The 25,102-nt window shown below is 39.9% G+C and overlaps 19 protein-coding genes and 1 non-coding gene across 20 annotated transcripts; 15 read left to right on the top strand and 5 right to left on the bottom strand.

Annotated features, from left to right (window-relative positions):
* Positions 1-108: 108 nt before the first annotated feature.
* EHEL_021300 (trehalase) lies at positions 109-2,037 on the bottom strand (the record flags this gene model as incomplete). Its single annotated transcript, XM_003886816.1, has 1 exon — positions 109-2,037. The coding sequence occupies one exon, from the start codon at positions 2,035-2,037 to the stop codon at positions 109-111; it is 1,929 nt and encodes a 642-aa protein (XP_003886865.1).
* Positions 2,038-2,278: 241 nt separating this feature from the next.
* Positions 2,279-3,514, top strand: EHEL_021310 (peptidase M48 domain-containing protein; the record flags this gene model as incomplete). The annotated part of the gene is made up of 1 exon (XM_003886817.1): positions 2,279-3,514. The coding sequence occupies one exon, from the start codon at positions 2,279-2,281 to the stop codon at positions 3,512-3,514; it is 1,236 nt and encodes a 411-aa protein (XP_003886866.1).
* Positions 3,515-3,547: 33 nt separating this feature from the next.
* EHEL_021320 (uncharacterized protein) lies at positions 3,548-4,984 on the top strand (the record flags this gene model as incomplete). Its single annotated transcript, XM_003886818.1, has 1 exon — positions 3,548-4,984. One exon carries the CDS (start codon positions 3,548-3,550, stop codon positions 4,982-4,984), a length of 1,437 nt encoding a protein of 478 aa, XP_003886867.1.
* Positions 4,985-5,021: 37 nt separating this feature from the next.
* On the top strand, positions 5,022-5,198 carry EHEL_021325 (uncharacterized protein; the record flags this gene model as incomplete). The annotated part of the gene is made up of 1 exon (XM_059743488.1): positions 5,022-5,198. One exon carries the CDS (start codon positions 5,022-5,024, stop codon positions 5,196-5,198), a length of 177 nt encoding a protein of 58 aa, XP_059599471.1.
* A 73-nt stretch (positions 5,199-5,271) lies between these two features.
* On the top strand, positions 5,272-6,498 carry EHEL_021330 (uncharacterized protein; the record flags this gene model as incomplete). Its single annotated transcript, XM_003886819.1, has 1 exon — positions 5,272-6,498. One exon carries the CDS (start codon positions 5,272-5,274, stop codon positions 6,496-6,498), a length of 1,227 nt encoding a protein of 408 aa, XP_003886868.1.
* A 128-nt stretch (positions 6,499-6,626) lies between these two features.
* Positions 6,627-7,916, top strand: EHEL_021340 (RAB protein geranylgeranyltransferase subunit A; the record flags this gene model as incomplete). Its single annotated transcript, XM_003886820.1, has 1 exon — positions 6,627-7,916. One exon carries the CDS (start codon positions 6,627-6,629, stop codon positions 7,914-7,916), a length of 1,290 nt encoding a protein of 429 aa, XP_003886869.1.
* Positions 7,917-8,005: 89 nt separating this feature from the next.
* Positions 8,006-8,575, top strand: EHEL_021350 (uncharacterized protein; the record flags this gene model as incomplete). Its single annotated transcript, XM_003886821.1, has 1 exon — positions 8,006-8,575. One exon carries the CDS (start codon positions 8,006-8,008, stop codon positions 8,573-8,575), a length of 570 nt encoding a protein of 189 aa, XP_003886870.1.
* Positions 8,576-8,625: 50 nt separating this feature from the next.
* EHEL_021360 (uncharacterized protein) lies at positions 8,626-9,432 on the top strand (the record flags this gene model as incomplete). The annotated part of the gene is made up of 1 exon (XM_003886822.1): positions 8,626-9,432. One exon carries the CDS (start codon positions 8,626-8,628, stop codon positions 9,430-9,432), a length of 807 nt encoding a protein of 268 aa, XP_003886871.1.
* Positions 9,433-9,517: 85 nt separating this feature from the next.
* EHEL_021370 (uncharacterized protein) lies at positions 9,518-11,152 on the top strand (the record flags this gene model as incomplete). Its single annotated transcript, XM_003886823.1, has 1 exon — positions 9,518-11,152. The coding sequence occupies one exon, from the start codon at positions 9,518-9,520 to the stop codon at positions 11,150-11,152; it is 1,635 nt and encodes a 544-aa protein (XP_003886872.1).
* Positions 11,153-11,200: 48 nt separating this feature from the next.
* Positions 11,201-12,127, top strand: EHEL_021380 (serine/threonine kinase; the record flags this gene model as incomplete). The annotated part of the gene is made up of 1 exon (XM_003886824.1): positions 11,201-12,127. The coding sequence occupies one exon, from the start codon at positions 11,201-11,203 to the stop codon at positions 12,125-12,127; it is 927 nt and encodes a 308-aa protein (XP_003886873.1).
* A 76-nt stretch (positions 12,128-12,203) lies between these two features.
* EHEL_021390 (Sec23 domain-containing protein) lies at positions 12,204-14,348 on the top strand (the record flags this gene model as incomplete). The annotated part of the gene is made up of 1 exon (XM_003886825.1): positions 12,204-14,348. One exon carries the CDS (start codon positions 12,204-12,206, stop codon positions 14,346-14,348), a length of 2,145 nt encoding a protein of 714 aa, XP_003886874.1.
* Positions 14,349-14,414: 66 nt separating this feature from the next.
* Positions 14,415-14,885, bottom strand: EHEL_021400 (prenylated RAB acceptor 1; the record flags this gene model as incomplete). Its single annotated transcript, XM_003886826.1, has 1 exon — positions 14,415-14,885. One exon carries the CDS (start codon positions 14,883-14,885, stop codon positions 14,415-14,417), a length of 471 nt encoding a protein of 156 aa, XP_003886875.1.
* Positions 14,886-15,020: 135 nt separating this feature from the next.
* EHEL_021410 (uncharacterized protein) lies at positions 15,021-15,572 on the bottom strand (the record flags this gene model as incomplete). The annotated part of the gene is made up of 1 exon (XM_003886827.1): positions 15,021-15,572. One exon carries the CDS (start codon positions 15,570-15,572, stop codon positions 15,021-15,023), a length of 552 nt encoding a protein of 183 aa, XP_003886876.1.
* Positions 15,573-15,647: 75 nt separating this feature from the next.
* On the top strand, positions 15,648-15,729 carry EHEL_021420. The gene has a single exon. It is a non-coding gene; the product is annotated as a tRNA-Leu (tRNA).
* A 90-nt stretch (positions 15,730-15,819) lies between these two features.
* On the bottom strand, positions 15,820-18,414 carry EHEL_021430 (Alanyl-tRNA synthetase; the record flags this gene model as incomplete). Its single annotated transcript, XM_003886828.1, has 1 exon — positions 15,820-18,414. One exon carries the CDS (start codon positions 18,412-18,414, stop codon positions 15,820-15,822), a length of 2,595 nt encoding a protein of 864 aa, XP_003886877.1.
* Positions 18,415-18,747: 333 nt separating this feature from the next.
* EHEL_021440 (transcription initiation factor TFIID subunit A) lies at positions 18,748-19,053 on the bottom strand (the record flags this gene model as incomplete). The annotated part of the gene is made up of 1 exon (XM_003886829.1): positions 18,748-19,053. One exon carries the CDS (start codon positions 19,051-19,053, stop codon positions 18,748-18,750), a length of 306 nt encoding a protein of 101 aa, XP_003886878.1.
* Positions 19,054-19,111: 58 nt separating this feature from the next.
* Positions 19,112-20,176, top strand: EHEL_021450 (uncharacterized protein; the record flags this gene model as incomplete). Its single annotated transcript, XM_003886830.2, has 1 exon — positions 19,112-20,176. One exon carries the CDS (start codon positions 19,112-19,114, stop codon positions 20,174-20,176), a length of 1,065 nt encoding a protein of 354 aa, XP_003886879.2.
* Positions 20,177-20,277: 101 nt separating this feature from the next.
* Positions 20,278-21,552, top strand: EHEL_021460 (putative DEAD-box helicase; the record flags this gene model as incomplete). The annotated part of the gene is made up of 1 exon (XM_003886831.1): positions 20,278-21,552. One exon carries the CDS (start codon positions 20,278-20,280, stop codon positions 21,550-21,552), a length of 1,275 nt encoding a protein of 424 aa, XP_003886880.1.
* A 130-nt stretch (positions 21,553-21,682) lies between these two features.
* EHEL_021470 (uncharacterized protein) lies at positions 21,683-23,800 on the top strand (the record flags this gene model as incomplete). The annotated part of the gene is made up of 1 exon (XM_003886832.1): positions 21,683-23,800. The coding sequence occupies one exon, from the start codon at positions 21,683-21,685 to the stop codon at positions 23,798-23,800; it is 2,118 nt and encodes a 705-aa protein (XP_003886881.1).
* Positions 23,801-24,136: 336 nt separating this feature from the next.
* On the top strand, positions 24,137-25,102 carry EHEL_021480 (uncharacterized protein; the record flags this gene model as incomplete). Its single annotated transcript, XM_003886833.1, has 1 exon — positions 24,137-25,102. A coding segment is annotated over one exon (966 nt), but the record flags the coding sequence as incomplete, so codon positions are not given.

A 25,102-nucleotide genomic window follows, 5' to 3' on the forward strand; every position in this document is an offset into this window, starting at 1 on the left:
ATTAAAGCAGGAAATCTTTATTAGTTATTGTGTGTAAAAAATAAAGGGAATGCTTGTTTGGAATAGTAGTAACCTTTCAAATCGTTTATTACTCCACATATGAAAAGGCTAGAAATCCAAAAGAAGGCAGCTTTCCGGTGTGTGCTTTTCAGGAACCTCTTCACTAGCAGCTTTCGTTGCTAGAAAGGCTCTGATAGATTTGTATGACTCTTCATGGGTTTTGTTGGCAACTAACTCTAAGCCAAAAGTGTCTATGAAATGAATAACAGCGCCATTAGTCCACCCGAATCCCCTTTGCGCTGTATACTCTCCCTTGTATCCGGGACTCCCAGGATTTTCACAACTGTATTTCTCGAAAATACCCCTCTTTTCTTCATCAGTAACGGAAGTAGAAATGGATATGTTTTGAACAAGAGACCTAGCCATGTGCAATGCCATTTCACGCTCACCTATCCTCTCTAAAAATAGTGTTACCACATGCACAAGTGGAGGCCATACATTTGGATAGTCCCATTGTAAGGTACTGTTCTTATTTTTAGCCCCACTCACCGGCATTCCTCCGGAATGCCCAAACATATCCTCTACAAACATATTCAGAATACTATAGACAGTTACACCTTTATCTTTTGGAGGACTAATTCCATAGCACATCGGCATTAAATTTGAAGCGTAGAATCCGGATGATGTGTGCTCCCCTGTTTCTAGATCATAATCGTTCCATACCCCCTCTCGATCGCACCATAAAACACTATTAATTGCATCAACTCTCTCTTCGCTTTTCCTTTTAAAATCTTGTGAATTTTTTGACTCTTTACCCTCAATTATTTCATACAGCTTTGAAATTATACATTCGTTAGCGTACATCATCGCATTTAGATCTGCAGGAACCCTTTTGGAGGTTCTTATAGAATCAAGATGGCCATGGATGCCCAGCCACCTGGATGAGAAGTCCCACCCAGATTCTGCACCAGCCTTGAGTTCTGAATAAATGTCTCCACTTCTTCTTCTATATTTTTCTGCCCTAGCCTTGTTTTCCTCAGCCGTTATTCTATCTTCACTGTAGGATTCTGCCCTTGGTGTGCAATCACCGACCTTGTAGACATTGAGGACGTATGTTTTCCCATCCTTTACGATACTTTCTGACTTTTCTCTCATGAAAAACTCATATTCGGTAACTGCTGCATTTAGTCCTCTTCTTATTATTTCTTCCACGTCTTTCCATGGAAGATGTCTATAAATTGTAAGAAGCATCTGGGGAAAATATGGAGGCTGGCTTCTGTTCAGATAGTACTTCCTAAGCCCATTTGGAATAAATCCGTACTTCTCTATTAGGAGTATAAAGTTCTCAACCATATCCTTGGCAACTTTTCCCATTCCGTTTCTAACCAGGCCCTCTATAACCCAATAGCTGTCCCAATAATAGGCCTCCTTAAATCTATCTCCGGGAATCACAAATGGATTTTTGATTTTTATCATAGTTGTATGATAGCCTTCCTCATCATCAAGTTGCCTCACGTAAATATTCTCCCACTCGCTATTGAGTATTTTTCCAATTCTGACCAAGTTTTCCACGCCTTGAATGTATGTATTATTTTGGTATAAAGGACCACTGGGATCTAGGCCTTCATAAAGCTTTACTACATACTCCGGATCCTCAGATGGAATTTCTTTTCGAAGACTTTCATCATCTCTGGCGAGGGCAAGCTCTGCTCCAGGTACAAAGCTATGCTTGTCCACAAAGCTCCAAAAATCCTGTTCTCCAGAAAAGTCTCTTCCCTCTTTCAGCATTTGAATTATTAGATCATTAATCTCCTCTGGAGACTTAGTAAAGACTCTGTCAACCAGAGACTTGCTATCTCTTGCAATTTTACACCTAAATGAAGCTTCAAGAAGCTCTGGGCTAGTATGGAGAATCTCGCCTGTAATTTTGGAACTTGTATGGGGTTCTTCATCTGAAGTTCTAGGGATTTTTTTTGGTGGCGCAGCACACACCGTAAGAATCATGAGAGCCCACTTTATCGAATAAACAGACCTCATACCTGCAAGCTGTATGTTGTTTTTATAATTATGAATTATCTGTTTAAGTCAAATAATTCTAAATACAAATTAAAAGCCTACAATTCTTCTATTTCTATTTTATGACAAAGTCATCTTTATATGGCATTATTACTATCCCTATAAAGAAAACCTCTTATACTATACTTGTGCCTAGAGAAGCATGTCTTAATATTCATTAAGATATCATCAGGATCTTTATTGTGCATTATCTCAACCCTCAATGGCAGGAAACTTTTTGTCAGGAATTTCCATAATGAACTACATTTTTGTAGTTTACCTAAAGATGCGAGAGCTAAGGCAACTGGCCAAGACACCTTCCAAGACATATCTTGGACTTGCAACCCCTGATCAGATAAAGAAAACAAAGGAGTACAACAGAGATAAGCTGATAATGTCCATTTGTGAGCTTACCATTTTTCTTGCCAGAGACCTCTATTTGATCAAGCAGAAGGTACTTGAGAGAGTGTACAGCGCCAAATGCTTTGCGAATAGCTGGTATGGAGATGCATTGTTTTTAATGGGATATGCTCACCTTCAAAGGCTCTTTGATCTCCCACTTGATATTATTTCGACATTCTACGTCGAGGCCAAGCACGGATTCAACAAAACAACACTTTCAACATTTATGATGGATTTTCTGAAGATGTCAATTGTAATTACAGTTATATTGTTCCCATTCCTGCATATTACCACAGGTATAATTAAGAGATACCACAAAACCTCCTTCTACCTCTACCTGTGGGCTTTCATGGCCATCTTCCAGATAGTTCTTGTTGTTGTGTATCCTATTTTTATCCAACCTCTGTTCAACAAGTTTGAGGAGATGAAGGAATCTGATCTCAGGACGAGGATTGAGGAGCTGGCAAACAAGGTTGGGTTTTGTGCCAAGAAAATACTTGTGATGGATGCATCAAAGAGGTCAGGGCACTCCAATGCCTACTTTATAGGAATTACCAAAGAGAAGAGAATTGTGATATACGACACCTTATTGAAGCAGGTTAATGAGGAAGAGGTGCTTGCCATTTTGTGCCATGAGTTTGGCCATTGGAAGTACAACCATGTGGCAAAAATGGTGTCTGTAGTTCTTCTTATACAGCTGTTATATCTGTATATATTGAACATTTCGCTGAACTCTAAATCCCTTGGAAGTCTCGTCCTTGGAGAAGAACTACCATTACTAATAAGATGTGTCTACTTTCTTATGATAATTGGGGCTTTAAGTGTCCCTATTGACACGATAAGGAACTTCATATCGAGGTACTTTGAGAGGCAGGCAGACAGGTTTGCAGTGTCACTTGGATATGGAAAGGAGCTCTCCTCTGGGCTCGTCAAGCTCTTCGAAAAGAATAGTGGAAACATGGAGCCGGACCCGCTTTATTCTGCAGTTGTGCACACTCATCCCACTCTGATTGAAAGGATGAACTTGATTGAAAGAGAAATGAATAAAACCAAGTAATTCTTAAATATTATCTAATATACAAAACCCTCGATGTCTAAGGCCCAGGTGGACCTGACACAGCTGGTGAAGTCAGCTGTAAATTTCTTGTCTCGTGTATCATCGTCCAGGAATATGAAATCAAAGTATTCTTACAAAAAAATAGCTCAAGAATTAGATAAGATTGGGGAGCCTCTGTACTCGCTGGACGCACTAGAGAACATAAAGGGGGCGGGGTGCAAGACAATTAGGGAAATACAAGAATTTATAAGCAAAAAGATTGTGAAGAGCATAAAGACAGAAGATGACCTTGAGAAATATTCGAGTATCCTTTCGGCAGATGCACATGAGGAGGCTAAAAAAAAGCTAGGTTCTGGAAGCATCGACAGCTGTAGCCCCAAGAAGGATGTGGATAGGAAGAGAAGGTATGTTCCCGGATATAGAACAGGGAGTTATGGAATAATGAAGGCACTGTGGATAAAAGAGGGGATTACTAAACACGAGATAGCACATATAGGAAAAAACTACTGTGACTCTGAGTTTGACTTTGGTTCTATGCATTCTGCTTGGTCTTCTATGAAAACATTGGTGAAAAAAGGAATTGTGTATAAGGAGGGAAGGTCTAGGTTCTATCTTACAGATGAAGGAAGAGAATTGGCATCAACCATGTTTGCAAATACATCTGCTATTGAGGAGGAATCGGAGGATGTGACACTTATAATAGATTCTAGAGAAATAAAAAGCAGAAAATCTAGATTGTTTTTTCAAGGGTATTTTGAATCCAAGAGGATTAGGCACGATACCCGAGTTCTTGAAGTTGGAGATTTTCTCTGGATTAGAGGGGAGAAGGTGTGTGGGTTTATAATAGAGAGAAAGAAAGGAAGCGACTTTGTAAGTAGCATAGTAGATGGAAGATTCAAGGAGCAGAAGAATAGGCTAAAGGGCACAGGGATCAAGAGGATTTTTTATGTTGTGGAGGGGTTGAAGAGCAGCCACATGCAGAGTGTGGGAAAGGGACTTGTCATGTCGTGCCTAACTGCAACCAAGCTTGAAGGGTTTACTGTTATAGAGACAAAGGATATAAATCAGACAGGTTCTGTCATTCATATGATAGATTGTGAGATAAGAAAAGGATATGAATCTCGGCCTAAGATCCCAGATGGATTGGATGAAGATAGGGAACATGAAGGATACCCAAGAACTTGTGAGGACTTTGAAGAGGAGATGGAAATGAGCTATGGGAGTTTTATTGATAAAAGCACCAAGGGGAAAGGAAAAACCCTGACGTACCTGCTTTACATATCCCTACTTTCGATTAAAGGAATAGGCCATAAAAAGGCCTGGGCATTAGCTGAGTCTTACAAGACAATTGGAGAATTGGTCTGCAGAATTCAAAATGGCGGTCTAAAGGAGCTTTATGGGTTTAAAATAGATGGAAAGAGGATTCCTAGAAAGAATGCCGACGATATAATAGAGTTTTTCCTGAAGTGACCCATACACTGATAATCAAAAATATTTTGTTCCCAGGATGAGTGGGATCAGCGAAAAGCTGAAGGGACTAAAGTTTATGCAAAGGGCAGAAAGGAAAAATAATGACGATAGAGAAGTATCATTTTCAACATACTTTTGCAAAAGAAGTGTCTTTAACTATAATAACAAGCAAAAGATCTACGACCCGGAGACCCAGAAAAAAGCCAAGAACTAAAATGGTCCATCTTGTGGGTTTATTAAAAATGTGTATGGATATGCCAATTTTTGCAGAGCCCTTTTAGCTTTGGATGAATGACGATGGTGTGAACATAAAGGAGCTGATAAGTGCTAGATTTCAGAATCCAAAATTTGTCTACGATGGTAAAAGAATGAGGGTTTTACAAGAAAGAAAGGTGGTTGATTACACCTCTAGCATTTGCATTCAAAGGGTGAGGAGGAGGCTTGATCCTCTACAGGTTAACGCGAGCTTTGAATTGTCCCCCCAGATTCTTAACCTGAAATCACCTGAGCTCTGCTACAACGACATCTCGAGCTTGTTCACAACAAAGATTGAGCATGTTAGTGTCAATAAAGTTAAGTGCCCGGTGAATATTGTTAGATGGACTCCTGATGGCAGGAGGTTGATGAGTGGGACGGCCACAGGAGAGTTTACTTTGTGGAACGGATATGGATGTAATTTCGAGACCATTCTACAGGCTCATGAGTCGCCTGTCAGAGGAATGGCTTGGTCACCTTCTGGATCGTTCCTGATTTCCTCAGACAATTTTGGAATAATCAAGTACTGGCATCCGTCTATGAACAACATACAGATAATACAGGGGCATACAGAGGCAGTGAGGGATCTTTCGTTTTCTCACAACGATAGTAAATTTTGTTCTGCTTCTGATGACTCTACAATAAAGGTTTGGGACTCAATTGAAGCGAAGGAAGAGTCTGTCCTCCGAGGACACAACTGGGACGTAAGAGCTGCGCAGTGGCATAAATATAAATCGCTGATAGCCAGTGCAGGAAAAGACAATCTTGTTAAGATGTGGGACCCGCGAACAGCAGAAGAATTGTGCACCTTGCATCACCACAAGAATACGATACTAGCCTTGAAATGGATGGGAGATGAAAACTATCTTCTGACGGGAGGAAAAGATCAAGTAATAAAAATGGTGGATATCAGAACAATGTCTGACGTATTCACCTACAAGAACCACAAGAAGGAAGTTACGTCAATAGGAACGCATCCTTGTATTCCAGATATGTTTGTGAGTGGAGGTACAGAGGGGGGGCTTTACTTCTGGCAAGCATATACTCAGGTGCCCTTAGAGGTTGTTGATGAAGGACATGAAGGCACTGTATGGTCGTTAGATTATCATCCTGTAGGGCACATTCTAGCATCTGGGTCTGTAGACCAAAGTGTGAGATTCTGGGTTAGGCCAAGACCAGACGAGAATACTGAGATTCCCGTTGGAGGGTTTGAAGACGAAGACAACAACTCTGATGGCGGTGCAATACCAGGGCTATAGCAGTGGTGCCTCCCGTGAGATTTCAGTAAGATTTTACGTGTCATCTGTTATTAAATACATTTGCTTTTTTTTCTATTTATTGGCGAAACTCGGATAATACAATTGAGAAAAACAAAAACAAATCCTAAATGATTGCCGACCATGAGTACGATTTTGTTATCCTTGGAACAGGATTGGTAGAGTGTGCGGTTGGATGCATTTTAGCTGGAAGAAACAAAAAGGTTATTCTGATAGACAGAAATCCGATGTACGGATCGGACTTTGCAACATTAAGATATACGGAGTTGGAGGCATATTTTGGAAACTCGAATCCCATTCCCGAGCTGAAGGCATATGATTCTGAGTTCTCAATAGATTTGACACCAAAGCTATTTCTTGCTGACAGCAAAATGTTAAAGATGCTAGTTAGATATGGAATCGACGAGTACCTAGAGTTCTGTAGAATTCCTGGATCTTTTCTTTGGAAGAAGAAGCTATATTCTGTTCCAACAAATGAAGCTCAATCCATGACAACTGGGCTAATAGGGATATGGCAGAAGCCCAAGGTCATGAGATTCTTCTGGAATGTCCGAGACTATGCAAGAGCAGCGATGAAAGGAAAGCCGTACAAGTTCAAGGGTACTATGAGAGAAGAGTTCAGGGAGTATGGGATTACTGAGGAGTCCATGGAGCTTATAGGCCATGGAATAGCTCTAAACCTCGACGACTCGTACTTGGACAAACACCCACAGGAAACGTTTGATAAGATTGTAACGTATGTAAGGTCTATCATATGCTATGAAAATTCGATGGAGTCTCCCTATTTATATCCAAGGTATGGGCTTTCTGAGATTGCACAGGGATTTGCTCGAAGTTGCTGCACTAAGGGAGGAGAGATAATGATAAATGCAGAGGTACTCGAAGTTGATGAGGGGGCCATGGAGATCCTTGTCCAAGAGCCTGTTAACAAAGAGGTTTTGAAAATAAAAGCTGGGAAGATAATTTCTGACCAGTCTTATTTCCAGAAGAGTGTGGTTTTGTATGAGATTATAAGGGGAATATGTGTGATACGGGGAGACGCTACCTGTGTAACAAAAGGAGCGTCTTCAGCGCAGATAATTTTCCTGAAAGGTGAGTTGAAAAGGAAGAACGATATTTTTGTTGTCATACTGGGGTCTGAGGAGAAGTCTACGCCCGAGGGGTACAAGGTGGCGATTATAAGCACTGTGAAGGAGACCAACGATCCTGAGGGAGAGATAAGGGTTGTTCTTGAGAAGCTAGGTGATATTGTCAGGTACTTTGTTGATGTAAAGCCTGTATACCGAGCAGAGGATACAGAGAATATAATTTTTACAAAAGGAGTGGATGAGTCTCCCCACTTTGAGAATGTCTACGAAGAGATAGAAAGAATTTGCAAAAAGCTAAGCATTCATGACTAATTGCTATGGCCAGGCTCTTTTATTACAGGGACATCTGTGCCTCTGTCTTTAGAAGGAGCTTATACAACTATTAGATTTAGAAAGCCCTTATGGAAATAAAGACAGGGATGGTAGAGAAGGCTCTTTCATCTTGCTACCTAAAAACTAATAAAACGTCAGTTATATGCAGCATACATTTTGAGCAGAAGGGCGAGACAGACTCGTGGGTCGAGGTGAATTTTTCAGATGTGCTCCCCCTGAAAGTCTGTTCCCCTATTGTTTCTATTGCCGATTCGTTGTTATCGTCAAAGTCCCGGTCCACGAAAATCAAAGTATCGTTTCACGCAGTGAAGTATGGCGAGGACTTGTTTTCCTGCCTTGTGAATTCTTTTTCTATGTGTGTCATATTATCCGGGATCAGAGTCGTAGACACAATCTGCTCTGGTACTGTTTATGCAGGGAAGGATGGGATTTCGCTTGCAGGGGGGCCTGATCTACTTCCACTGCATATGGTGTATGTAATTCACAGGAAAAGAATTATGCAAGTCCATTTTGACGGGATTTTGGATTCCACTCTTCTTGCTGATGCCACTGAGAAGCTCGTTCATAGATGCATCGAGCAAAGTGTGTTGATGAAGTCTAAGGTGGAGGATGTTGTGAACGATATCGTGAATGGATGAGGTCTTTGGATTCTATCATGATGAAATGAAAGGGTTTAAAGATCCCCAACATGAATCCAAAGGAATCTGAGAAGGAGAAAGAAGCCGGAACAAAAAGAAAAATTTTTGTGGTGGTTGGAATGGCAGGAAGTGGAAAGACAACCTTTTGCCAAAGACTTTACTCGTGGATTTCCCAGGACAATTGCAAAATAGATCCGGAAACGGGGTTGAACTCGTCTATATACTCGATCAACCTGGATCCTGCAGTAGTGAATGCAAAGATGCCTTTGAATCTTGATATAAGGGACTCCGTGGACTATCATGAGACGATGGAAAAATATCAGCTAGGGCCGAACGGAGGGATTACTACGTGCTTAAATCTATTCCTCTTAAATATTGGAGAACACATTGACAAGATAAAGGAAGAATATGTTATTATAGACACTCCTGGGCAGATTGAGGCGTTTACGTGGTCATCACCGGGATATGTGCTCATTGAGACGCTTAAGACCATTGGGAGCGTTATTCTCATATACACAGTTGATTCTGTATCTTCTCACAAGCATGCTGTGTTTATGTCGAACATGATGTATGCGGCCTCCTTGATGTGTAGATACGAGGTTGAGACTTTGTGTCTTTTCAACAAGAAGGATCTAACTGAGAGCAAGGTTCTCGAGGAATGGATTTCTGACTACGAAAGTTTCCGAGACTCATTGAATGAGGAAAACATGTTTTCTCCTGTTTTGGGGTCGATGGCCCTTTATTTTGAGGAGTTTTACAATTCGATGACGTCTGTGTCTGTCTCTTCGCACACAGGAAGCGGAAAGTCTGATTTTTTTGATGCTGTTAATCGACTGCTGGATGAAAAGAGTACTTAAGAAATAAACCTAACAGCAATACAATATTTTCAAAGGCCGAGCCGGAAGAAGCCAAATTTTTATTGTTTCAAATCCCCAGAAGCTTATGAAGGCCAAAGACAGAAGAAACCGAACGAAGATGAAGAGCGTAGACAGTATTACAAAGATCAAGGAGTCCAAGGCCATATACTCACTGCGCCATGGGCCATATATGGTGGTGTCCATTGTCTCACTAGGAAGAGACTGTGGGAATTATTTTGACAAATACTTGCATGGAGAAGGAGGACTGTTTTTCTCAGAGGAGCATAAAATGAACTTCCTATTCAAGCAGACGGACGAACTTAACGGGCTTCAGCTAGGATATGTATGCAGGGCAAGTGATGTGGTGGTGTTTTTTATTGATTCTGATGAAGTGGATGATGATAAGCTCAAGATAATCAAGAAATTTGTTCCGAGTTGCATATTTTGCATAGCTAATCAAGGTCTCAAAGACGTGGCTAAGAGGCTTACAAAGAAGCATTTTCCAAAAGAAAGGATAGTTGAGATAGAAGGGCTGATTGGGGCTTTGAGCAATGTGAGAGTTAAAAACACATCTGTTTGTAGAAGGCCGTACATTGTACCAAGCAACGTTTATTGTGATGGAGAATATTTTTATGTTGAGGGATTTCTAAAGCGTGGATTTCTTAGTGACAAGGTGATTGTCAATGGGAGATATGAGATGTCTATTGAGGAGGTAGTTGGGGATAAGATATATAAAGGGTGTGATTTACGTGTAAGCATCGACATTGGGGGAACTCTCAACACAGATATAGAGAAGCCAGAAGAGGAATGTGACTCGGAATCCTTAATGTCTGCTTGCAGTGATCATGATATGAAAGAAAATGATTCCGACGATGAGTATTCTATCGAAGATGAATCTTCTGCCGAAGATCGCCCATCGCTTATAGACAAGTATTCTGAATATAGAGGAATAAGGAACTTATCTACGTGCAGCTTCAGATCATGCAGTTTTCCAGAGCACTACAAAGGACTTGTATTTTTTGATGATTTCAAAAGAGCCGAGAAGCTCATTGCTGGGCAGGACAGTATAATTCCTAGTAATCAGATGGTGAAGATAAAGCTCAGATATGAAGGGCTTCTTGAAGAACGAATATGTGTGCTGTTTGGATGTTATGAATATGAAGACCAGAAGACAATACACAATTTCCACTTTGAGGGACAAGAGCCATTAAAGGAAGAGAGCATGGTGGTTGATCTGGGGCACAAGATTGTTAATATAAGGCCAATGATCACTCGTAACCTAAACCACAAGGTTTTTAAGAGGCAAGAGGAGCTTGAATCTGGGGTTATAAGCTTTATCGGGCCGGTTACTTTTGGGCTATCTAGAGTTCTTATATATAGAAAATCTATACTAGGAGAGCTATGTGCATCGACACTTGTTTCGGTCGGGATGAACGGATTTATGGGGGACAGGATTATCTTTGAGGAAGCGGTGTTCCAAGGGATACCGTTCAGAAACAAGAAGAGATATAGCCTTGTCAAACGCATGTTCAACAGCAAAGAAGAGGTTATGTACTTCCGAAATATCCAGTTGTACATGCGGAATAAAAAGATCACCGGGTTTATTAAGAAGCCTATAGGTACGAAGGGAACGTTCAAAGGATATTTTACCCAGCCTATAAAGTCTGGAGATAAGGTTATGATGTCTTTATACAAGAGGGTTTTCCTGGAAGATCAATAAATACCACAATTCTAACGCCATTTTAAAGCTTGATTTTCACTTCCCTAAATGAAAACGTATATTAAGGAAAAGAGGCTGGGAGAGGGGACGTATGCAGTAATATACCTTGGATATAGGGCACTGCCTCAAGATAAGCCTTTTGTGAGCTCAGGAACCAGGATAGAAGATACCCCGGTGGCCATAAAGAGAATAAAGCTGACAAAGTATGCACAGGGGCACGAGATAAGTGCAATAAGAGAGATCAAGGCTTTGAAAAGAATAAGTAGTAAATATGTTGTTAAGCTGTTGGATACCTTTATATATGACAAATGCGTTCACATAGTTCTAGAGTATGTTGAGACCAATCTTGAGAATGTGATAAGGAATGCCGATAAAATTATCATGCCTGGAGATACAAAAGCATGGATGTTGATGATATTGAAGGGAGTTTATGAATGCCATAGGCTGTTTATAATCCATAGGGATATTAAGCCGAACAATATACTTATTACAGCTGAGGGAGTAGTAAAGCTAGCTGATTTTGGACTTACCAGGGGGATAGGAAACAAAATGACACCTCAGGCGATAACTAGATGGTACAGAGCACCAGAGGTTCTCATGGGGTCGAGAGACTATGGGAGCCCTGCCGATATGTGGTCTGTAGGGTGTGTATTTGCAGAGTTGCTTTTAAGGGTTCCTTTATTTGCAGGGGACACCGACATTCATCAGTTGGACATGATTTTTAGAGCTCTTGGGACTCCTACGGAAAAAGAGTGGCCAGGGGTGTCTACCCTGCCCAGGTTTCTTGAATTTCAGCAATATGCCAAGACATCCTTGGGTTCTCTGTTTTCGGCGGTGTCATCTGATGCGCTAGACCTGCTAGAAAAGCTCCTTATCCTAAATCCATGCAATAGAATCAATTGTGACGATGCCATAAAGCATCCCTATTTTAAATCGCTGCCTCTACCTACGCCTATAGGCAAATTGCCTGTATGAAGGAGATGGGCTGGAGAGGCTGCGAAATGTAACTATTTAATCGCATTTGTCCAAAAACAAAAAACCCTTGAATAATATGCACTCAAGAGATTTTGCATCCCAGGCTATGCATCAGGCAAGCAAGCAGTTTCCAAAGGCATTTGAGGGGCAAAGAAGGCCAAAGATGAAGATTCCCGACTTTCCTTCTGAGATTGAGAAGGACCAGGCGTCCTTTTTTTCCTTTGACACATCGATTCAGCCGCCTCCGCTTAGCACAACAAACTGCTTTATTACTGAGACAACAAATACAGATCCCAATCTACTGAGGTCTACCATGTACACTCTTCCAACAGATACGGACACGTTTGAGTCGATGGAGATTCCTTTTGGGCTTGTTCTCAATCCCTTCAACCAGAAGGCCATGGCTACTGAGCTAGATAAGGATATTTCGGCAAGATGCTGGCAGTGTCAAAGCTATGTCAATATATTCACCAAGATTGAGGGAAATGTTTTCTATTGTAATATCTGTAATTCAAAAAATCAGGTAAAGGAAGGAATAAGCAATGAGATCACAAGATACTCCACAATAGAATATGTTACCAGGAAAAAGAACGAAGAAAGGGTCGTAAAAACAGAATCGGGAAACATGGTTTCTGAAAACTTGTTCAGGACTACTATGGTTTATGGTCCGGTGTTTATTTTTGCAATTGATACAACTACTCCTATATTAATGGAGAATGCAGTGAAGGCTATGGGGCATCTCATAAGGGATGAAAACTTCCAGTTTCTATTCAAGAAGATAGTGGTTGCTTTGTTTTCAGATACCGTCTCATTAGTTAGGTCATCAGGTGGGGTAATAACAGAAGTCCTGCTATCCGATAAGCTCCAGCTTCCATTTATTTCTCCAGAGTTCTTAATGGACGTTGAAGATAGCAAGGGGATGGAGCTATTAGTGGAATATGCCTCAAGAATACCTTTAAGCAAAGGAGGGGCTGGCAACGGATTTGCTGATTGCCTGAAGGTTGGGATCTCGATAACGGGATACTGCAGAGGTTCAAAGATGGCCGTGTTTACCAATGCCCAGGGCAAACTAGATTACGAGGAGATGGCAAAACAGCTTATTGAAGTGGGGTGTACTCTGAATACCTTTTCTATGCAAAAGATATCTGCACCCAGGCTATGCTCCTTGACTACTGGTAGAAGTTTTGTATACACATCCGAAACTATTGCAAGGCTAACAGCAGACCTGACAAATCTGGGGACCACAAAAAGTTCCTACAAAGTAAGGGTTGAAGCAAAGACTTCTGACGCCATAAGAAAGCTAAGCTTCTACGGAAATACTGCCTTTGAGCATCTTGGGTTCCAGGACTTTGCACAAATGGATGACAAGACCACATTTGGAATGACATTTTCTCTTGAGGAGTCATTACAAAACAAGTCTAAAGTATACGTCCAGATGATACTAAGCTTCTACTGTTTCGATGGCTCAAGCCGGGTTCTCGTGATGAATACAGGCTTTGAGACATCATCAAGGATTTCGGAGGTTTATGCAAGCCTCAGCTTTGACACTTTGGCATGCATATATGCAAAGTATATTGCAATGGACAAAGGCACCGTCAAAGAGCATAGCAAGAAGGTTGAAAATTCGATTAGCCGGTCTCTCAAGTATTACAGAAGTAGCTGCTGCAAAGAAGCATCCAGCTCCCAATTTGTTCTTCCGGAATCCATTAAGCTAATTCCTCTCATATACCAATCTATGATGAAGAATAGCTTTTTTTCTAATAGCATAAGCGAAGATAATATATCTCAGATAACAAACTTTACTGTCGAACAAAATCTCAGGTTTTTCTATCCACGGCTGTTTGCATTTACCGACTTTTACATAGACAAATCTTTGGAGAAGGTCAAGGCTCTTAAGCTTAGTGCAGAGTCCCTCAACTCTGAGGAAATCTATGTCCTGGATAACTCCCAAAAAATATATATTTACATTGGGGAAAGCGTAGATGCATCTTTAAAGGAGGCTATATTTACAGACAAGACAGAAGAAAACGAAGTTCTGCGTAAGATGATCGAAGAGTTCTACTCTTACTACGACAGTGAACTGCCGGTTGTGTTTGTAGAAGAAGGAAAAGGAGGGCTTGAAATTGAGTTTGTTGGATACCTAGTCGAAGACAGGCTCAACAATATACCTTCTTATCCAGATTACATATGTGAACTTCATTTCAAAGTTAAGAACGCCTGAGATTGATCTCTTCGAAAGAAGAAGGCATTTGAGTAAAATCGTGAAATACTTTTAATTAGGTCATCTTTACACTTCATCGCCTTTTTCCGAGTTTTCCTCAAGTGCTGCAGCATGTACCAAGGTCACTATACCACAGATCGCAGATATCGCAAGAAGTCCCACTATCGCTTCTTTGAAAAATATAAAGAAGATAAGTATCCCAACAACACCAGCTATACATACGGATTTTGGCTCCATCTCAATATTAAACAACGTCGGCTTTGTCTTATAGGCATATGCCGTAACGGAAACAATTCCGATGAGTATAATCAGTTCTAGACGGTACAAAACATATATTAGCGCAAATATCGCTGCCATTGCTAAATAATGGAATTTAAATCTATCGAGATTGGCAAGAACCCTCCTTTTTGCATCGTTCAAGTCATGCGGGACCGAGGCATTGCGTATACTAAAGAAGTCTTTTGCTACATGCTTGTCTCCAAGAGCTTCCTTGATATTTTTTTGAAAAGTTTTCTCTTGCTGCATTCCTCCTTGCATGTTTTCCAAGGGCTCTTTGTTTAACTACTAAAGGTATTCATCTCCACAGTGTTTCAAAAACGATTGGTCCAAAAGAAACACAGCTTATTACCAATAGGATTTCGCTCCGAGAAGCATTTGTTATAAATCATCCAATCAGATCTTCTCCCAGATGGCATTAGTGATCTCAAACATGGAGATGTCAGACCCGATATCAATTGTGAAAACATCGCTTATTTTTCTATTTTTTATCCGGCAGAACTTCCTTCCATCCCCCTCGAGGAATTCAATTCCGAATCCTTTGACAATTTCGAGATATATCTCGTTGAAGGAGGGCCTCGACAGAGTACGTAGCCTCTCCTCTTTTTCTTGGATACCTTTGTCTGTTGCAATGATGCCCACTTTTATTTTTTCGTTTTCGTCCTCAAGCTCGACTATCTTTTTGGCAAGCTTTAGCTTTTCATTGTTTATCTCCATGAACGCATCATTTTTCTTGCTGTGCGTGTAAGAGTATTTCCTCACCTCTCCCTCAAGCTGGATGTTCTTTTTTTTGAAAAGCTGGACGTTTTCCTGGAGAGCTTTCGTCACCGCTTCCATCTTCATCCTTTCCTCCTTTCTTTGGCTGTCTAAAGCCACAAGTATGTTCTTTTCCACCGGATTCTTGAACTTCTCACACAGGTCTTGCAGTAATGTCTTTGCTTCCTCCATTTGGGTATATTTTTTTTCTCCTCAGGTACCTAGGTTGCCTCCAAATCTGTAAGGGGGAGCGGAAGTGGGCATGCAGGTTGGATGGCCGAGTGGTCCAAGGCGCTGGCTTAAGGTGCCAGTCTCTCAGGAGGCGTGGGTTCGAACCCCACTCCAGCCATTTTGCTCTTATACGATTTTTCTGAACACAATGTAATTTCTACATGGCATAAAAGTAAAATGCTCAAAGCTAGGGTACTAATTTATTATTTCAAGAGATCAAATCTTTGGCATCTTCGCGGGTTATTTTCGAATGGATGCTTCCTTGAACCATGCCCTTGCTAGTCCTTACATGAGAATTCGGGTATTTTGAGTTGATCCTGTTTATCAAGTCTCCATTATCAGATGTATTTGCGGCTATCAAACATTCTTCATTGATAAACGTATAAACAATGCATTCAATTTCATGCTTCACTGCTTCACTACAAAGAAGACTAATAAATTTAGCGAGATCTTTTCTGGTGCATGACTCTGATGACTGATAGTAATAGACTATGCTCCTAGCATCGGTATCTGGTGCGCTTTTCCTTTCAGCTATCAGTTCAACAAATTCTTTCTTGTTCTTAGAGTATTGAGCCTTGCTGAGCTCCTCCCCCCTCTTTCTATTCTTTTGGTTTAATGCATCAATCTTCTGCTTGTAGAGTAGTGGGATTGCTTTATCAACATTAACAACCTCTCCTATGTTCAGCTTACTCAGGTAGAGCTCTGCTTCCTCATCGAGCTCCTGGGCTTTCTTTCCTGTAACCCCAACTATTCTTCGTGTGTTGGCAGATACCCCTGTTTCATTGACAATCCTGAATCTCCCTACATCCGAAACATTAGTCACATGCGTCCCCCCGCACATCTCTTCAATAACCAGCCCATCACTCTTCATGGTTATAACTCTCACCTTTTCAGGATACTCTTCATTTCTCATTCTAACAATATTGGAATTCTCGAGGGCTTGACACCTATCCAAGATAACAGACTCAACTTTAGCATTGCTCTTGATAAATTCATTGATCTTTTTCTCTACCTCCTCTAGTTCCTCATTTGTTAATTTTCTTCCTTCAAAGTCAAACCGAAGCTTTTCAGGATCAACAAGGCTTCCACGCTGCTCAGTCTTGATTATAGTACGAAGAAAGAAATTCAGGAGATGTGTTCCGGTGTGGTTTCTCATTGTTCTCCTTCTAAGCTCACTGTTGTATGCTTGAAGGGCTTGATAGGATGCATTCCCCTCTAAGATTCCTTTGTGAACAACAAATTTCTTGACTGCCTGAGTATCCGTAACATTGAAAGTACCAATACTTTTTTCTCCACAGTAGAAGGTTATTTTTCCTGTATCCCCAACTTGACCTCCACACTCTGCATAAAAACAGGTTTTGTCAAATACGAGCCCAAGCTCCACTCCTTCGGGTATTTCACCGGGATCAGTTATAATATCATTCCCTACAACGGCGAATAGGACTGTACTATTCATATTATTTCTTTCATACTTGAAGGAGTCGTTTGTGGGTGGGAACTTGGAAAGGATGTCCCCATCAATATTGATTTTTGTTCCTTTGGATTTCTTACTAACTTCAATTGCTCTTTGCCTAAAGCTTTCGAAGTTCGTATAGTCAATCTCGATATTTTGTTCCCTAGCCATCAGCTCTGTTAAGTCCACAGGGAATCCATATGTGTCATACAGCAAAAACAAGTCCTCTCCGCTTATTTTACCATTGTTCTCTGCAATCTTATTGAATCTCTCAATCCCTTTCTTTAAGGTTTTCATGAATAGAGCCTCTTCTCTGCTCACACACTCAGTCGACTCTAGATCTATTCCTATTGTACCTGCTGCAATTTTCACCAACTCCTCAAGCACTCCTTCCTTCAGCCCTAAGACCTCGTGTGCATATCTAACAGCTCTACGCAGAATTCTCCTCAGCACATATCCCACCCCATCGTTACTGAAATCAACCTTGTCATAAATGCAAACAGCTATTGTCCTACAGTGATCAGATATAACCCTAAAAGCAACATCAGTGCTTTTTTCAGAATCCTCGTATTTGAAATCGCAGTGCTCTTCTATGGCTTTGATTATTGTGGAGAAGCTGTCGATCAGATAGTTGGACTTGACATCAATGAGTATGCTTAGTAGCCTTTCTAACCCTATTCCAGTGTCTATACACTTCCTCTCAAGAGGTGTAAGCCCGGAAGCAGTCCTATTGTATTCTATAAATACAATATTCCAGATTTCAATGACATTAGGGTCATCTTTGTTGACTAATTCCGAGGCATTTCTATTCCCAATCCTATCGTAATGTATCTCGGTGCAAGGCCCGCATGGTCCCGTATCACCCATTTCCCAAAAGTTGTCTTTGTACGACGCCGGAATAATTCTATTTGAAGGAAGATACTTGAGCCATATCCTTCTGCTCTCCTTGTCTAACTCATCATAATACGTGACATATAGTTTGTCCTTGCTCAACTTAAGTACCTCAACCAGAAACTCCCAAGCAAATCCTATTGCTTCTTCTTTAAAATAGTCTCCAAATGACCAGTTTCCCAGCATTTCAAAATACGTGTGATGATATGTATCTTTCCCCACATCGTCTAGGTCGTTATGCTTTCCCCCTGCCCTAATACATCTTTGTACACTGCAGGCTCGGCGCAGTTCGCTTCTTTCTCCAAGCAAGTTTTTCTTAAACTGGACCATCCCGCTGTTTGTAAAAAGTAAGGTGTCATCCTCATAGGGAACCACTGAGCTCGAGTTCACAACCCTATGAGACTTCGAGGCAAAGTAGTCTAAAAAGGATCGGCGCAGCTTTTCCGTTGTCCACAACATTAGGGCTCAAAACTTTTCAATGAATAGATATTTATTTTCTTTCTAATATAAGGCTTTTCCACCCTAAGTAAGACGTAAATTCTTTTGACTCACTATCTAACTCTTCCAGACAACTCGTTTCTTATTTCCTTTAGAAGCAACATGAGGCTTTGAGGGCTCATTCCAGAATCTAGAAGCTTATACATATAGTCGATTATATCCTCATTGAAGTGCAGCTTCAGCTCATTGGCAAATTCCAATATGTCTTTGTATCCATCTTCCATTCTCTCTGGAAACAATATTAGGGCTCTAAACAAAACTTTTGTTGGCAATGTCCTTCTGGTAGGTAAAAGTTTATTTATTTTGCCTGCTAATTTCCGCCATTCTTTCTAGATGTTCACTGGTTGGTAGGATTGTAGAGCCTTGAATTTCTCTTCCTCCAAAGCTATAGTCGAAGTCCTTTTCAATAACAAACCGTATATCACTGTTATCAACGATATTCTTCCCCTTGTGCTTGCACAATAATGCAGATCTATGTATTATGTCCGACAAAAACTTCTCTGTTAAGAGTTGGAGGTTCCTCATCACCTCCTTGTCAATCTTTTTGTTACATAGTCTCAGGAGCTTTTTTGGACAGAGAAAGTGGTGGTCAATGTTCATTTTGGGGATGCAAAACATATCAGAGCTATTTCCCCTTTATTCTCGAGTAATAGAGATAATGAATAGAATATGGGAAATAAAATATACAGACGAGATGGATTATATCGTCGAGGGCCTGGACAATGATGAAATAGATGAATCTTTAAGGATGATGGTTGGTTTGATGGATGATGAAAGATTCAAGACTTACATGAAAGAGTCAAGGCATCTGGAAGAAATGATTCAGGTAGTGTCTAAGAAGAAAATGTCGAAGTCTGCATCAAGCATGTTAATAGAAGCACTGTCCCAAGTGTTCAACCCATATTCGTTTACTGATCTTGGAGGGCTGTTTAAAACTTTGCTAATGATATTTGACGATCTTCTGCCGGACAGGACGTCTCTTGATTCTTTTTCTTGTATTGAGTCAAAAACAAAGGCTATTGTAGAAATACTCAGAAAGATCCCAATCAAGTGGTACTCTAGACTTTCCAAGTGTGTTGAACTTAGAAAAATAGTGTTGGGTTTACAAGTGTTCATGAGTGAAGGAATAATTAAGTGGAACAAGTTCCTTCTTTCTCTCTTGGCAGAATGTCCCGAGTTTGATCTAAGCGAAGGTTTTATCGAAATTTTACTAAAGAAGGGAAAAAACTACGAGGTAATAGCAAATTATACAAAGCTCGAAGAAAATGTTGGAAGGCTGTCTTTAAGCCCGAACTTTAAGATATATCTTAGGAAAGCTGTTCTGAAAGAGTTCATAAAAAGCAAAAACTGCAGAAGTCTTGAGGATGTACCGAAAGGAAATTTTTCAGACACTATACCATCTGTTCTAAAGCGTAGGGAAGAAAGTCCAAGAGTTTTGAATAGAAGAAAGTATCTGATGATAATACTCGTCAATTTAGTTTCCAAGAACTTCCATCTTGGCATTCCTTTAGGTATAATTGCAAGGGTCTACCACACTGTTGACAAGGTAACGAGGTGTTACGTAGCTTTACTCCTCCTTATTTCCATCCAAGGCTCTGAAAAAGATGCTATTCAAAGTGCATATGCAGAAGACCTTAAAGAAAATGTAAGATGCCTGGCCTTCGATCCCAGCAGATACCTATGCAAGGAGGTTCTTGATAGGCTGGTAGAAATATCAAGTTAATTGCGTCGCAAGAACCATGAGCCTTTCGCTCATATGCATTTACTTACTTCTTGTTTCAAAGCGCCTATACAATTTATTTTGTTGTATTTTAAACCCCAGGTATGGAAGAGAAATCTCTAATCCAAGATGATAGGGAAGTCGCAAGGGAACTATTTACAATGATTAAGAGAGATACTGCTGCCATAGAAACAGGCCTAGATGAGAATGTCAGCGGGGTAGGAACGGACAGAGGAAAGTTATTGGTTGCAGAGCATTTTTCCGATATGGGACTATCAGAGGAACTCTTAAAAGCCATATACAACAAGGGGTTTGAAAAGCCTAGCTTAATCCAAAAATCAGCAATTCCCCATATTCTTAGGAGGCACAATATTGTTGTTCAGAGCAAGAGTGGCACCGGAAAAACAATAGCCTACACCTGTGGAGTCCTTGGAAATACAAGAGTTGGGGAGGGAACCCAAGCGTTGGTGGTTACACCTACAAGGGAATTAAATACTCAGGTTACTGAGGTTATTTCTGGATTGGCACAGCCTCTTGGAATGAAGGTCTTTTCGGCGTTGAAAAACAAGGCCACGGAGTCTGTCAAAGAAGAAGTTGTTGTTGGAAGTCCCGGAACTATTCTGAAGCTTATCGACCTTGGAAAGCTAAACCACAAGGAGATTAGAACCATAGTTCTCGACGAGGCAGATATTCTTCTTGATAAGGATATGATGGGAACACAGACATTCAGAATACTCAAGCTTGTTTCTGGGGCACAGATCGTTTTCTTTTCTGCAACATACTCTGAACAAGTTAAGCAGACAATTGAGTTCTACGCACCCGATGCAATCAAAATGTATGAAGAGCGCAATGGAAAACCCGACGAAATTAAGTTATTCTACATAGAATCGGAGGGAGACAGCAAAAGAAAGGCATTGAAGTCGCTTTACGAATACCTTTCAATTAGCCAGATGATCATATTTGTAAGTACAAAGGCAACAGTTAATTACTTGAAGAAAAAATTAGAAGATGACTTGCATTCTGTGTCTTGTTTGCATGGAGACTTGGAGATCGAAGAAAGGGAAAAAGCTGTTGAAGAATTTAGATCCTCAAAATCCAAGATACTTCTTACAACAGATGTTTTTTCAAGAGGAATGGATATTCCACAGGTCAATCTGATTGTTAATTATGATCTTCCAATATACAAAGGGGTTGCGTCAACACAAACCTACATCCATAGGATAGGGAGGTCTGGAAGATTTGGAAGAACGGGGTTTGTGGTGGATTTTGTCCGAGATGAAGAGCTAGAAGCATATCTGAAATTCCAAAAAGAACTAAAATTTGCATCAAAGAAATTTACAATCAGGGCGCTCGAAGAAGTTGCAGAAGAACTTGGGTAGTAAATAAACATCTTGATGAAGACTTGGAAAATGAAAGACTCAGCCTCTGTTTGGCATAACACATGTATATTTATTCTAAATAAAGTTTTCGATAGCAATAACTTAAAAATTAATTCTTCAAGTCCTTAAAATGGAGGAGCTAGATGATAGTTTTGTACCAGACTTCACACACTTGGCAACTTTGGGAGAAGTGTCTGACAGAAACAGCCAGATTAGGCATGTAGGTGAATTTGTGTATATTTCTATTGGCAAGAAGCTCAACGCATGGAATGTGAGATTTTCTGAGCTAGAAAGAAGTGTACCCACTCTCAACAAGAAAATAACTTGCTTTGACTTTTTTGATGATCTGCTGGTAATAGGTTACGAAAACGGAGCTGTCCAAATACATTCCGATGAAATAATATCATTCCGGCCTCACTCCAGAAGAGTTACAAAAGTTACAAAGATCGGCGATTATATTTTGTCTTCATCTGCAGATGGAAGTATTGTTTTATACGACATAATTGGTGGTGAAATTAGAGTATCTTATGAGGGAAATGATATGTGTGTGGAAAAGTTCTTCTCCAACTCCAAAGTAGTTATTGGTGTTTGTGCGGATAACGCGCTAAGAGTTTGGGATTTTGAGGACAAGCATATAAAAAGCGTACACATGTTTGAAAAAGCCATAAAAGACACTTTTGTTGTGGAAGAAGAAGCAATAATATTCTTTAAGGATGGTGAATGCATTTTTTATAGTTTAGAAGATAAAACAACGCGCCCCTTCAATAAGTTTAAGAAGTTAAGAAATATAAAGGTGAAGGAAAACAGGGTGTTTCTCCAAAGCAAAAATAAGCTGCACATTTATGATATGAGCAAGAAAGATAAAATAGCCATGAAGCACCAGGAGACAATAAAGGTCAGCGATAGATATGCAGACTTCGATACAACATCAAATGGCAGGTTGGTATTTGCTACTATCGATAACTGCTGGGAGTATATTGAGGATGGAAAGGTGTATTCATTCGGATTCCATAAGAACGAAATTCTATGTCTTGAAGTCCATGAAGAAAAGATAATCACACTCTCAAAAGAATGCATAATTTTTTGGATGTTAGACGAGCAAGCAATAAAAAGGATCGGCAATATACAGATAAAGAACGGAAAATGCATATGTGTGTGGAACAATTGCATCGTAGTTGGAGGAAACGAAGGGTTTTCTTGCTACTCAATCTCAAACTATGACTTGGTTAGAGAGGAAAACATAGGGCCTGTTTCGTCAGTTTTCTCTAACACAACGGAGCTGATCATAGGGAAGGATAATGATATTTTGTTCTACGATAGCTCATTCACAGTTCTTAGGACATTAGAAGTAGAAAGTCCCATATCATCTATAGAAGTGTCGAAAGATGGCTCCTTGTTATGTGTGGGCCTCCTAAATAATAAGGTACATATATATAATATGAATGGACTAGATCTAAAAGTCACGCTGTACGGCCATGCTTTGCCAGTCAGGTCAATGAAGTTGTCACCAGATAATTCAGAAATTCTCACTTGTGGTGCAGACAAAACAGTCAAAATGTGGGGAACACAGTTTGGAGAATGCAGGAAAAGCTTTATAGGTGATTCAAGAAGTGTAGAGTACTTGAGCAAAGACTTATTCATGTTTTCCTCTGGTGGAATTCAATACTTTAAAAGATATGAAAAGCTTAAGGAATTCAAGTACCATGAATCTAGTCTGGTAAAGATAAAAAAAGATTTAATGATTTCCTGTGGAAAATTTAACATAGATCTTTATAGCATGAACAAGTATGAATTCCAAAAGGAAGATCAAGAAGAGAGCGATGATGAAGAAGTTATGAAGGTAGCTAAGATAATGAACTGTAAGGTATACGATAGATTCCTAACAGATCTTGAGGAACTGTCTAAAGACTTTTCTAATGATAACATTAAGACATTTTTCAATACCTTGATGGATATAGACTTTTGTGAACTTGACAGATTCTTTTGTTTAATGAGTTCATCAGATGTCATCCTCACTATAAATGCACTTCATGAGTGTGCACATTGGAATTCTGTATTAGCAGCAAGGGTATTCATCTCTTTACTCAGACTTCACAAAGATATATGCATTTCCCATCCGAATTTCAAGACTTTTCTTTGCTCCATTACAAATAGGATAGAAGACATCAGGTGCCAGGCTAGCAGGAATGAGGCAATCCTTCTTGTAAGAAAGGCAATCACCAGCCAAAAATCTCTTGACTTTGAATAAATTATTTTTCAGAATTGTGAAATGGTTATATAAGCGTTTATGCATTAATCATATAATATGTCACTAAAATGTAACATTTGTAATCCTTAGAGCTTAGAGAGGCAGTTAGTAGATATTGGGCACTGTCAGCCATAAAAATACTATGTAGACACAAGAGATATACTTTGACATATATGGAAGATCATCCTTGCATGAACAACAACAGGAAAAATCAATAGTTAAAAAATATAAGCAGAAAATATTGAAAGCAAAGGAGAATATGTGCAACCAATGAGATTATATGCTAGCCAACACAATAAAATAAGTCAGAAATAGGATGAACAAAGAGTGAATCCCATGAAATTCAATATCTTAAAAATACTTATTCTATTCGGCAAGATATCAGGCTCTACATTCGTAGTGGAAAAAGTCGAAATTCTTGAGTTGGAAGAAATAGAAAGAACCATATTGTTTCCTTTGATCTTCTCTGGTACTAATGCCGTCGTATTACCGAATACAAAGTTCGGAGATCTGAGAAAAGGCACGCGTGAGGAAGTATACGCTAAAGAATTCATCGATCATATTGCAGACATGGTATTATCATTTACGTTTTATGATATATATTTTGAAGGAAACAGGAGGCTTGAGGCGGTGTTTAGAAGAGAGATGGGGGATCATTTGAGAAAAGTGTCTCAGGATATGTGGAATATATACATAAGAGGGAAAAGCACGTTTAGTGAGCTTTTAGAAATGGCATATAATAAAGTATTCCAATGCTATGAAAAGACAGAGAGAAATAGAAGAATGACAATACTTGGAAGAAGTCTCATTGAGGAAGCTAGTAAAATGATGAATGAGGTATCTGATAGTATGGATAGAAAAACAAGAGATAAGGTAGAATATTTTTGTGATCATATCATTGACTGTGCAAAAAAATGCTGTGATATAGAAAAATGGAAAAAAGTAGTTTGTACAGAAAGTATAGTGTGTAATGCATCCTCGAGTCTGTATAGTAAGCTTCCTGAAGAGGAGCTTTTGGGGCTGCTGGCTGAGGGGTGCACTAGAAAATCTCTCAGGGAAAAAGGACTTAGTGAAGAAGAACTCAGGAAAAGAGGATACGCAGAATATAATATTATTGATACTGAATTATTTCTAGATACGTATGATAGGTATGGATGTGAAGTTATGGAAGAGCTAGTCAAGCAGCTGTTGATGGGGAAGAAAGGAAAAGAAATAAATAAAAAGTATGTTGAGAAGGTTGTTCGGGTTGTTGATGAGAGGAGGAGAAGAAGGGAGATGGAGGCCAGTAGGCATGCGGCTGAG

The sequence above is a fragment of the Encephalitozoon hellem genome, chromosome II, assembly GCF_000277815.2.
Source record: "Encephalitozoon hellem ATCC 50504 chromosome II, complete sequence".
NCBI classification, from domain to species: Eukaryota; Fungi; Microsporidia; family Unikaryonidae; genus Encephalitozoon; species Encephalitozoon hellem.